We start from the raw sequence: 13,312 nt of genomic DNA, 5'->3' as shown, positions 1-13,312 counted from the left end.
GGGTTATATGTACCCTTCAGTGCACAAAATGAATAGAATCCATGCATAAGAGCAGTAGCTACACTTTGGTTGCACACACAAAGCTTAATCAAAAGCCCCTTGAAATCAATGGAAGTAGCTGCTGTGACTGAATTGGAGCTGCTCCGTAGTAATTGATGAATCCTGTATGTTGACCTGGCCATTGGGATGTTTACTGAATGAATATATGGTTTTTCCTAATACAGGACCATAGGGGGAAAAACAGGCATGAAGGAAAAGGAATGGTTCAAACTAAGCCATCACTCAGCAACAGTAGAGGGTTGTTAAGAGACAGCACCAGGATAGGAAAAGGCCCATGCAGACTGAATAACAAAATAACTGTGACAGATTTTTTTGAAAAAATAACATTTTCTCAAGAGGGTGGGGGAGTTATTCAGGAGAACCAGCTGGAGACACTCAACACCCTGCTGGTGGTGTCTGAAGAAGCTAGGTTACCAGCAGGAGAGGATGGGTAAGCCTTTGGGTAAGACAGACACCCATGTCAACCGTTGGTTGTTTTCAGATACTTTGTTCCAACTACAAGATAAACAATACTTTGGTTTAAGAAGGCTGTCTGATCACTATATTCACCGCTAGTTACAGACTCCTGCAAGGAAGAACCACAGGTGCTAGAACTCAGTAAGCATTGTCAATACAAAGGGTACCGTGACCCAGAGCCTGGTCTAAGAGTGAGAGAACTATGGAATTCTACCACAGGATAGTAAAGGCACAAGGCCTGACCCCAGAGGGGGTGCACTCAGACAGACCAGGAAGAGAAAGAAGTGCAGCTAGCCTGCAACTGCAACAAGGACATTGAACCAGGCCCACAGTATCCAAAGTGTCAAAAGCTGAAGAATTTTACTGCCTGGCACAACCACAGGCCTGGTACGGACAAGGGAAATATAATAACCTGGGGCTGAATGCTGCAGCAGAGATAGACTCCTAACTGCCCACCAGACAATGTATTGATCTTGTATTTAAAATCACTGTGCAGATTGAGGCCTCAATGCTACAATCTACCTCAGCAGGGCCCTATGACTGTGAAGAACTCCACTGACTTTAACAGAACTCAGAAAGGGCTGATATGTGTGGAGTCCCATTGAAATCAGTGAGGCTTGCCACATGTACCAGAGTCCACACACCTGGATCAAACTGCAGGACTGGGGCCTGACTAACCAGGAAATTCACCAGAGGCTCCATGTAAAACAGGTGTTCCACCTTACTTTCTTTGTAAATGATACTGAAGAGCAGAAGCGAAGGATTTGCCTACCCAACCTGCTAGTTTGCAAAGTTCCTCCTCCACTCACACGGTTGATTATGTCAAGATAAAAAATTGGGACAACAATATACCGTATATACTCGTTCATAAGCCAAATTTTTTTAGTAAAAAAGGGAAGCATCAGAGAAGGGAGTGGGCTTATGAACGGGTATAGAGAGGGGGGGAGAGTTGGGACACAGCCTCCCTGCCCCCAACGGAGGGGGTAAGGAGAGGCAGCACAGCCAGCAGAGCCAGAAAGGAAGAGGCAGGGCCAGAGTCTCTCCTCTTCTGGCCATGCTGCTCTCCCCGCAGCCGCCAAAGCAGCTGCAGCTCCGGGGCCGGCAGGCTGTGGCCACGCCGCTCTGGCCGGGCCAGAGACATCCATCCCGGCCCACCCAAAGTAAGGTGGGAAGGGATGGGATGGAGAAAGTGGGGGGGTCCTAGGCTAGGGGTGGGGCGGGAAGGGGTTACATGGGCAGGAGCCATGTGGGGAGGTCCCAGGTTAGGGGTGGAGTCATGTGGGGAGCGGTCACAGGGGTTATTCCTCTGACCCCCAGCTTCTCCCCCTCAAAATTTCCCCTTCAGTTGTTGTCCCGGCCCATCAGGGTAAGCCTCTGGCAGGCTGGGACATTTTGTTTACTTAGGTTTACCTCCATGCCTGCGGACGCTCGAGGTAAACAAACCATCTCGGCCTGCCAGTGGCTTATCCTGATGGCCCGGGAGCCAAAGTTTGCTGACCTCTGAATTATAGGGTCGGCTTATGAATGAGTCATAAAAATTTGCCATTTTTACTTATCCATCTTGGTGGGATGGGGGCCGGCTTATAAACAAACTGGCTTATGATCGAGTATATACAGTATTTTTTTTTAGCAGCTGACCAGATCTGAGATCCAGGTTATCCACAAACAAGCCACCTTAAAAAGAAAAATACCCATCTTGAAATACAAATATTTCAATTTGATCATAATCTTGTGGGGGAGAGGTTATGCAGGCATTTTATAAATAAATCTGCAAGACTGCAATATGAAGGGTATAGAAATGAATTCAACATTTTTCAGATCTTATAGAGTCACTGGGTCTTATTATGCTCTGAACTATACTAATGTAAATCAGGAGGAACTCCAGAGTTATGCCAGTGTAAAAGCCCTGTGAAGCCAGAATCAGGCTCTTAATATTTTTTGTGTATGTCAATATTAGTTCAGCCCAGCTAGGAGCATTCCCTAAGCACTATACTATTTTAATGATTACATCTTGAGTCCTACCATCAGAGTATTGTGTGCAGAGATCGCAATCCCCATTAAGTATTATTGATCACATCTTTTCAGGTTCAGCAGGATCTCTGATAGGATTTCTGACTGTGGAATTAGAAATCCCGTCTGCTTCCAGACCCTCATAAGCTCTCATTCTGCAGAAATCCTGGCTTTTGCTGTTATGAGCTGCATTGGAAGAGGATGATTAAAGTTGTGCCTGTTACTTTAAATCCTCAAACTGAGCTCTACAATGTAGCTCAGCTGTTTGTACAGAAATATGCAACAATTATGATGAAGTCAAATCCATTCTACAATTCCAGTGATCATTATAGTAACCTGCATTCACAGTATTTACCTGGAGATAGATAAAAATAGAATAACAGATAAGCAACCGTATATCATATGTCTGTTACTTATCTAAATATTCCAGTGACATCATTTACCACACCCTCCTTATCTGGTATTTTTTCCTCCATAATATGTGAATTTTGAAAATCCATTTGACTTATAAATGAAGTGAAAGATAATATTCTGTGGCTCTTTTTTCCCCTCCCATTCCTTCTGCTGATCTGCCCTTAACATCTGCCCTATAATAGTTGTAACTTTGAGCATCATTGCACATAATCACACTGGTATTTGAAAGGACAATGTTAGGTCAAATAAAGCACCAAATTTAGGGGCTTTCCCTTAATTCCAACTGACAGGATTTTTTAAAAGTTCCTTTTTAGTGTTTGCAAATACAAATACTGTAAAGTTATTTTTGAGAACAAGAAAGTAAAGTAGCCTCGCAGTTGTCTTTAAATGTAATTGAAATTCACTGGTCTGCATTTTTGTCCAAGCTAACTAGAAATGCAAAAAATAAATAAAAAACTAGCAGAAAGAGTGACAAGTAAATTAGCTTTCTAAATCTTTCAGTTTTAATATGGTGCTTTGAGTTTTGTAACAACATTTGTTGTTTAAAAATATGTGACTTTCAAACTGTCCTTTTAACTACAGCCAAACTACCTAGGTGTGAGACCTCACCAGGTCTCATTAGACAAGTGAGTGGGGTTGGGCCATGTCAAAATTTGTATGAAAAGTCTACATGGAAAGAAATAGGACATGGTGTTGGGGACTATCATCAGCTGAATATCCTCATGCTTAAAGTTAGCCACATCCTTATGTACCTTGTGGAACTGGTGCCTAAGCAGGTCACATTCCTCTTTGTGAATAAATATTGAATCCATGGCCCAGTACAGAAGACAGGACACCAGTTTTACATGTAACTGAATGGAGAATCAGGCCCTCTGTCTTTTGGATTACTTGGAACAAAGAGTTCTTGATTTTGTCAATTCCTGGCTAATGAGTAATTAAACATGCAATTGTACCTTTCCCTTAACTCCCACTGCTTGTCTCTCATTTTGAGAGACTTCACTCTTTTTAATGCCATAGTTTCCTACATTCCATACAGATGTGCTCTTCCTTCATGTTTACAGCTGAAACTAAGAAATTGAGGATACAGAGATATTTTCAATATAGGAATTAATCCGTTAAACTTTATGTTTCCTGCATTAACTTTTTTTTTTTTAATCTCTCAATTTGGGTCTTTGTCATACACTATGTTCCACATTTAGGCCTTCACAGGTTAAGAGGTGCATCTTAACATTGTTAGTCCATACAAAAACCAAATTAATTCGCAGTTCTACAGCACTTTTCATCCACAGTTTCCAATGCACTTTACAAACATTAAGTCCCAGATTTCTCACTCCCACTGAGTACTTTACTCTGCAAGCAGTTACTTAGAACTTTTCCAAATTGCGTAACCTGATTTCAATCTGTTTGAGATATATTCCCTATATCTGAAATGCACACTGCTATAATAGTAATAACTACAAAAAGGCAACTATTTTTTAAGGGTGACCATTGTAGGTATTATTATACCCAATATACATATTGGTAAACAAAGAGACAGAGAGGTCAACATTTAAAAAAACCAATCCACTAATTCTGAAAATCTCTGTTTTTAGGTGTCTGACTTGAGACACACAGATGGCCTCATTATTTAGAAGTGCTGGGCATTTGAAGCTCCTATTGGCTACAACTGGGATTGTGGGTGTGCAACACTTCTGAAAAGCAGGTCCTAGGTCTTAAGTTGAGTACCCAAAACATGAGGCATCCAAAATTAGTGGACCCTTGAAAACATGGCTCTAAATGACTTGCCCAAAATTAGACATCGAGGGCCTGACCCAAAGCCTACTGAAATCAAAAGAAAGATTCCCATGGATTTCAATTGAATCAGAACCTGAATCAGTGGCACAGTAAGGAAAAGGACCCACGCATTCTGATTCTGGTACACTCAGCTCACATCTTAACAACCGTAGAACTCTACTACCCAGGAGTCGTACAGAGTGTTAAAATCATAAGAAATGAAGAGCACAGTTTTCAATAACTGCTATAGTACTGACTTCCTAAAGGTGCATAAAACCTCTGACTACAAAAGTGTCCTTCTCTATATATATCATTCTAGCTGATGTAGGGAAAGAAGTGTACAGTATAATATATATTACTCAGACTATTACAGAGCACTGGATCACAGTCAAAAATATTCTTTCAGGAATTGTTTTCTTTAACAGATGTTGCTTCATTCTAGTGAATAAAGCTAGGCAAATGAGCACACTCACTCATATGGCCATTTTTGAATATGCCTAAACTAACCTTCCTGTTGGGAAGATGTTAAAATATTCATACGTTGTAACAAAATGTTCTTGCTGTTATTGTGATAAAAATAATCTTCTCCTCTTGGCTGAAAATTAATTGTTGAGCATTCCACCGCTTTATGATGTCCTCAGACATTCAGTGCATTTTTTCTTTTCTTTTTGGTGTTTAGAGGAATATGGTACAGAGAATTTATGAACCGAGCAAATAGCACAAGGATATAAATATATCAAAGGCACCTAGCTGCATCATAAAAAAAAAAAAAAATAGGAGAGAGACGCTTCAGTGATTTGTATGTCAACAAGCCTGGTACTTATTCCACATTTTTTTTTCCCCCACAGATTGTCACTTTTTTGAGTCTATGCCCTGAAACCACTCCTGGTTCTCTTATCTAAAATGGAAAATGTTCTTGTAGCTTTTAGCAGCATTTACCTGAGATGGCCTTTTACTATCACTTCTTATTTTAAAACATTGAAAATAGGAGTTTTTAATAAAAAGGGAAAGTAAAAACCCATCAGCATATGGCCATGTCTAAACATCCAGCTGGCAGTTCCATTTTTAAAACTGGCATTTATTTTCTTATATACCATGTTTCAGTAGTCGCAGTGGTTAGCAGCTTTCACCAATGGCTGTGTCAGTTTTAATCTTTTAGTAAAAAAGCGAGAATGTTAGCACACTATAATCTACCCCAATCAATTTTTAATAGAAGTGTAAAGTTATCAGGACTAATTCTGCTCTCATACCAATGTATTAATCGAGAGTAATTATTGGAACCACAACACTGTAGAAAGTTTTGTAAAAGGAGAGCAGATCAATTCCAGTAACTGGCAAGACCTCAGTGCTTAATTTATGCCAGGGCTAAGCCCCGGCATCTCTAGCCTTGGCAGTTCATAGCCCTGGTACCTCTGGGCTTGGCAGTTCATAGCCCCAGTACCTCTGGCCTTGCTGCATCTATGAAAGTAAAAAAATTGCTTCAATCCCAGCACCCTTTTCATTACAGATTAAGCATTGCTTGGCCTACTAGCAATTTTAATTTACACAGGGATTTTTAACATGTAAATTACATTACAGTGAATTATAAAACCAGAGAGAGAGAGAGAGAGAGAGAGAGAGATTCTGATGAAATCATGAACTATAAGTGCAGAGTTCAGATAGTTTGTGAGATCAAGATCTCACAGTTTAGTTACAACAGAACTACAAAGGTTCAAAATAAAGCTGAATTGCAAGAATTACATTAGCTATTTAAAAAAAGAAAATAACTCTTCAGCAGTGAAACAGCATACGAGGGCATTTGAAGTTATGGGCTAAACTCCCACTCACTTCAGTGAAGCCAAGATTGGGCACAAAATATTTCAAATCATTTTTAAGCCTTGCTACAATAAAAGCATGCATCCCAATGTGAAAAAAAAGATAGGGCCTACTTAAATAAACAATAGGTGTATCAATACAGATTGAAACAGTGTATCTACTCCACAAATATTTATAAATATTCATAAACTCTTTAGAATACTGATAGGAGTCTTTATAGATTTTGCAACTAATATAGTACTGGTGCTTTATAAAAATTTTAGATTGGGACAGAACTGAGATTTATAAACGGAGGGCCAAATTCTGTTCTCAGACCCCTGAAACTGAAATCAGCATCTTGCCAATTTTTTAAAAAAAATTTATTCTCAGCTGGGCAGCATGTTACAGTGGATATTGCACTAGACCAGGGGTCGGCAACCGGTGGCTCGCAGCTCGCCAGGGTAAGCACCCTGGCGGGCCGGCCCGGTTTGTTTATCTGCCGCGTCGGCAAGTTCGGCCGATCGCGGCTCCCACTGGCTGCGGTTCGTGGTCCCAGGCCAATGCGGGAGGCAGGAAGCGGCGCGAGCCGAGGGATGTTCTGGCCACGGCTTCCTGCCTCCCGCATTGGCTTGGGACCGCGAACCGCAGCCAGTGGGAGCCGCGATCGGCCGAACTTGCCGACGCGGCAGATAAACAAACCGGGCCGGTCCGCCAGGGTGCTTACCCTGGCGAGCCGCGAGCCACCGGTTGCCGACCCCTGCACTAGACCAAGGGTAGGCAACCTATGGCACCCATGCCAAAGGCAGCACGTGAGCTGATTTTCAGTGGCACTCACACTGCCCGGATCCTGGCCACCAGTCTGGGGGGGCTCTGCATTTTAATTTAATTTTAAATGAAGCTTCTTAAACATTTAAAAAACCTTATTTACTTTACATACAACAATAGTTTAGTTATATATTATAGACTTGTAGAAAGAGATCTTCTAAAAACATTAAAATGTATTACTGGCCCGCGAAACCTTAAATTAGAGTGAATAAATGAAGACTCGGCACACCACTTCTGAAACGTTGTCGACCCCTGCACTAGACTGAAAGGCAGGAGATTCAGGTTCTGATCCTCAAAATTATTTAGGCACCTAATTCCCATTGAAATCAATGTAATGTAGGCACCTAGGTATCTTTGAGAGTCCAGGCCTTGGGTTTTATTCCTGGATCTGCCACTGAGTTCCTGGGTGATGCTGAGCAAGTCTCTTATATTCTCTGAGTGCCAGGTTCCCCCCCATCTGTAAAATGTACAGAATAATTCTTATTCACTTTTATAAAGTTATACGAGATCTATGATTTAAAAGTAATATATAAGTGCTAGGTATTATTATTTATTCTAGAACTATGCCACTGTACATATCCTCATCTGATGCCTTTTCCCCCTTTAATAGCTAAGGTAAGATATCTTCAAATATCTTATAGTGGTACATGCAGTGAGATGATAACTAATATTCAGAATTCCTCTTATATTGTAAGAAGGGAATGTGGTTTTTCGTGAACTCAGTGTTATCCAACGGAATTTGCCCTGCGGGATAGGCTATTCCTCTGCAGGACTGTAGGAATTTTAAGAGAGAGGCTCTCTAGAACAGTGTGTCTCTGTATCTTTAAGTTTCACAGAGTGTAATGAAATTTAATTCATTCTTGAACAAATGATTAGGAGGTAAAGAAAAGAAGGGGTGATACATTTTTAATTAATTTTCTTTTATGGAATCTTTTCCTCAAAAATACACCAGTGAATTTTAGGGTAAAATCTTGTTGTATATAATCAGCAGATAGTTATAAAGTTGGGTCATTCGGGGGATTTTGGGGGAATGGGTTCAGACAGTCCATGTTAATCGTCAGTGGAAGAGAGATGACCAAGAGTGGGTGAAATACTGCAATTATGTTGTAATGAAGGATTGCTAAAACTAGAGACTGATTCAACCACAACCCCCCAAAGTTTGAATAAATTCTAAATCTGAATATTGGAGTGTTCAAGATGCAGCTCACCATTTTGCGAAATGAGTCCATCTCTAATTAAAATTCACCTGCACTTCCACAAATGGACAGCTAACAGAACGGCTGATTTTGGTCTCCTCACAGGTAGATTAAATACAGTATATTATGTAATAAAACCACCTTCCAGCAAATGCAATGTCTCTTCCAACATGTATTACTTTCATATCATTAGGTATCAACAGCAAGAAATAATGGCCTACAAATGAAGCCTTTTATTTTAATAGGAGATAGAGTTTATATCTCAGTTTAATGCACACTGTTGATTAAGATGATTGGTAGGTTACATTAAACAAAGTATTTTCCTATCCCTGCACACCAGAGCTGCTCTTTATTGTTACATCAGTTCACATTATCTCTGCCAACCATGGGTAATTAGAGAGGGGCAAACATAACTTTGTAGAAAACAGTTTATGTGGGCTGTACTATTTAACGGTAATAGTTATATCTCAGTGTAGCTAGTATGTCCCACAGAAAGACAGAAAAAGTATCTTATAGTCAGTGTATCAGCTCTGCTTATGCTTATTCAACAGTCACTCACAAGGGGGTATGTCACCTTTTTTTATCAGATGGTGGGCTAAATTCTACACTGTTACACTAGTGTAAATCTGAAGCGACAGTATTGACTTCAGCTGAGTTACTCCAAATTTTACACCAGGTCAACTGAGCAGAATTTGCCCCAAAGTGTGCAAAGCACTTTGAACACACTCCAGCTGAAGTCAAAGGCAAAGTTCCCACATACCCCAACAATGCAGAATCAGGTTTTGTGTTCCGATCTCTGGCCTCCCAAAACACAGTGTTAGCTCACTGTTTATTAATTATTATCTAAATGAATGACTTTACATTAAGGTTCCGGCTATCTTCATCCAGAGTTCAAACAAAAGAGCCCCAGCATTCTGTCAGGGTGATTCCCTAGGTTATCCTTCTGCAGTTCAGAATGTGGGCCTCTCCTTTTGGGTCTTTACCCCCGGTTTGAAACCTTGGCAGGCTGAGACTTCTAGCCCTCCCGAAATGTAGGTCCTCCCCAAAGGAAGAGGACATTAGCCAGCTGTGACTCCTTCAGGAACGTGACTGGGTAGTGAAGGAAGCACTGCCTGAAAGTAACAACCTACTGTAACACCTCAGCAACTTTCCCAGCCCCCTTTCCACCTCTGACACACACTGCCCTCCTTTTCTCGCTTGTTTCCTTCCGCTAGTGAAAAGCCTGATCATTTCTTGCTGGGATTTTTGTCCAGGCTGTCTTTCGTTTAGGGAGATCCCAGGCTAGGTGTCCCCTGCACCCTGCTGCAGAAACTTCTCCATCCTTGAGATCTCACCACTGCCATGGGTGCCATAACACTGCCCCCTTTTGTACCGTGCTATTGATCTAACCTGTCTGAACGTGAAAGTCCAGCACTAATACATAGCTGTCCCCCCCTTCTCCCCTCCGATACAGAGATTACTTCTGCAGGTCCCAAGCAAAGCAGGAAAGAAAATTAAATACAAATCTGACCCCCTCTCCCACGAGCAATCACCCCTCCCCTCCCTGCCCAGCCCCCGAGGGAGCCCCGTGCGCGCCCCGATCCAATGCACAAGTGCCACACACACGTTTGTCTCCCAAGGCAGGTCAAAGGAAACGGTGAGGTCAGCGCACGGCCGGAACGGAGCAGGCAGGGGCGAGAGGGGGACGGAACCGGAGTTTTCACAGCGCCAGATCGAATCCAGCTGGGAGCACAACGCTCAGTTGGGGAGGGGGGGCGCAATATGGGGATATTTACCTTGGAGGTTTTGCACTCGGATGTCGCTAATCTGCCCGATCAGCTCCTCCCGCTGAAACCAGTCCCACTCGTGCCCTGCCATGGAGCAGCAGGCGGGGTGGGGGCGGACACAGCGCTGCTTGGGAAACGGGGATCCCCCCCAGACACACGCGCAGCCGGGGTCTGGAGCCGGGAGAGAGGAGCGAGCCGGAGGAGAGGCTGGGGGCGGGGGAGAGCGGCAAGGGGATCAACACGGCGCTGCGCGCACACAGCAGCGCCGCGGGGGGCAGCCGAGCCCCCTGCGCGCAGGGGAGGGGGCCGGGGAGCCCAGCAGAGCCGCACCCCCCCGCGGAACAGGGGCAGGGAAAGGGGAGCCCGGCGCAAGCCCACAGCGAGGGGGGAGCAGGAGCCGGGGCTGGAAGGGAGCCCAGCCGAGGCGCCCACGCCGCTCCCTGCCCCTCTCCGCAAGGGGCCGGCGGTCCGCTCGGAGCAGCCCCGGGGCCGGATCCAAGTTTTTATGGCTCGCGCCGAAGTCGGAGGTCTCTAAGTTGCATATTGTGATGCCGCCTTGTGTCGCTGAGTTGACGCAGCCGCAGGTTGGGCAGCGGCAGCGGTGGGAAGCAGACGCCCGCCCGGGGAGAGGCACCTGGTTAGTATTTGCTGGCAAGCAAAGCAGGCGTGGTACACAAACACCTTCCAGCCCCCAGGGGCTCCCCCCGCCTCCCCGGGCGGGCGGGCGGCCAGGCGCTACTGAGGAATGGGCGCTGCTAACGAAAAAGGAAGTGAAAGCCCAGGCTCGGTCACACACCCACGATAAATAAACCCCTGCGGGGCATCGCCGACCAGTGCCGGAAAAACAGCACCGACGGGAAGGATCGGGGAGGAGCGAACGCGTGTAACCCTCCAACCTGTAGATACTGCGCATCCAGGGCTGAATCGGACACAGCGGCCACTGGGAAGCAGTAGTTACCCCAGCTGGTCTGTGCTGCCAAAAGGGCTTCTTCTGACATCGCTGAGAATCGCCATCAGGACAATCTCTGTGCACTGGTCACATGCTGTCTCCTCTCTCCTAAAAATTCTCTTGATCTGTGCCATTTACTTTAAGAACTACGCTCGAGTCCACACACACACACACACACACACACACCCCTCTCCCCAAAAGGAAAAGACCTTGTACGATCATTTGTGGTCCCGCTCAGCACTGGACATTTTACAAAAGTCAGTTTGCTTGCACTGGCAGCAGGGGACCTGGATGAAATGTAAAGCTCTTTTCTGTTCCAGATGGTGGGGAGGCTAGTCCTCTAAAGTAAATTGCACAAATCAGGAGAGATCTGCAGCACAAAAGGAAGAGAGAGGGAGTGTCAGGCAAAATAATTTTTTCCCGATCAGTATTAAATAAACAATCACTACTAGTAAATAAAATAAATAATTAATATTACAATTTACTTTTTGTGTTTTATCATCTAGTCTGGTGAGCTTTATTTGTGGTCTGTTGTGACATTTATGGTCTTTTCCTGTCATGCCATGTGGCCCCATATTTGAATTATTGGACAAGGAGACATTAGGATTATTGAGGTGTTTAATTACTACAGTGATGGCTGTTGTATAAAAACCTAAATAGATAGTAAAAGCATGTACATTTTCTTTATATATAGTTATTTAATCTGTACATTGCATTGTTTTTATTATTATGCTTTCCTTGCAAATCCACAACATTAAATAATTAAAAAAAAAGAAATTATTAATACAACTGAGTACTACTAGTAGAGTATGATTAGTTGGACTAATAAATGACTTGGGATCTGTACATTTTAATATCAGTGTATTGGAACTTGCAAATTTAAATATAACTGAACTGGGATCTGCAGGTTGTATCACTTAATACTTTAAAGTGCTTGTGAGATGCCAGATAGAAATTGATGCCATGCTCTCAGGCTGTTTCACCCAGTTCTGGAATGGACTCATACTGTTCCCAGAGCCAGTCTAAGAACTTTTCCTATCCTAAATAAAAATCAGACGGGGAAAGCGGGGAAGCTAAATTATGAGCACAGCAACCAGTAAGCAAGCTATTTATCACAAGAAAATACCAAGAAATCACTCCACACTTGGGCCTAGAATCAGCTCTGACTACTAGCATAATTATTATTTAGATTAGAGTAGGTAAAGACACAGCCTACCCTGAGGAGTTTACAAATGAAAAGGACAAAGAACAGAAGTAGTGTAATAGGGAAAGGGATACAGACCTTATGTTAGTTCCATTTTTAATTAATTAAACATCTGACTCATTTCTTGTCGGCATCAGGCAGAAGGGGCTCTTCGGGAAGGATCATGGTAGTGGCCTGGCATAGCTCTGGCAAAATACACAGTGTTTAGGGATCAGGGCTGCCCGGGGGGGGCAAATGGGGCAATTTGCCCCAGGCCCCAAAGGGGCCTTCATGAGAATATAATATTCTATAGTTTTGCAACTTTTTTTTATGGAAGGGGCCCCCAAAATTACTTTGCCCCAGGCTCCCTGAATCCTCTGGGTGGCCCTGTTAGGGATGCAACTGAAAATAGAGCAGAGATGGTTGTGAGAGCGATAGATTGTTCGGGGCGAGGATAGAGAGTGACACATTAAGGGACATGGTCAGATAAATTGGGAGAGGCACAGCTAAGTGGGGTCTTCAAGGATAAGATATTTATTCCTGATATGGCAGCTCAGGGAAGCAGGATTCAGAGCAACATGGTCACTAAAGATCCTGATATTTAACACCAGAAAGTATGTTCCATTCAGATGGGAGACAAAAAAGAGTATTGCCAACCCCAAGTATTGAAAAATCATGAGTCAGGTCCCAAAAAATTGTGAGAGGGGCTTAAAAAATAATGAGATTTTTAAAAAAAAAGTTGGCTTCTTATTTGCCTTTTGCTTTTAATCCTTTAAGGGTCATATTTTCCCCCACAACCATGAGGGCTAGAAACTTATGTAACCCCTGCTTGCTCAGAGTGGCACTCTGTCCCCCTCTAGTGGTGGCTAGGCTTTCTAGAGCAGTG

General features: G+C 43.4%; 1 protein-coding gene across 2 annotated transcripts in view; it reads right to left on the bottom strand.

Annotated features, from left to right (window-relative positions):
• CLMN (calmin) overlaps nt 1-13,312 on the bottom strand; it is a 117,791-nt gene that overhangs the window by 81,977 nt on the left and 22,502 nt on the right. Inside the window, exon 1 of one of the 2 annotated variants that reach the window (XM_045013605.1) lies at nt 10,304-11,059. The exons of the other annotated variant lie outside the window; for it this stretch is intronic. Coding sequence (XP_044869540.1) covers nt 10,304-10,385 — 82 coding nt within the window. The 5' untranslated portion in view covers nt 10,386-11,059. Of the gene's footprint in view, nt 1-10,303; nt 11,060-13,312 lie in introns of those variants that run through there. 2 annotated transcript variants of the gene reach the window in all.

Source organism: Mauremys mutica, chromosome 4 (assembly GCF_020497125.1).
Source record: "Mauremys mutica isolate MM-2020 ecotype Southern chromosome 4, ASM2049712v1, whole genome shotgun sequence".
Taxonomy (NCBI): Eukaryota; Metazoa; Chordata; order Testudines; family Geoemydidae; genus Mauremys; species Mauremys mutica.
This window is presented reverse-complemented; position numbering and strand designations above follow the sequence as displayed.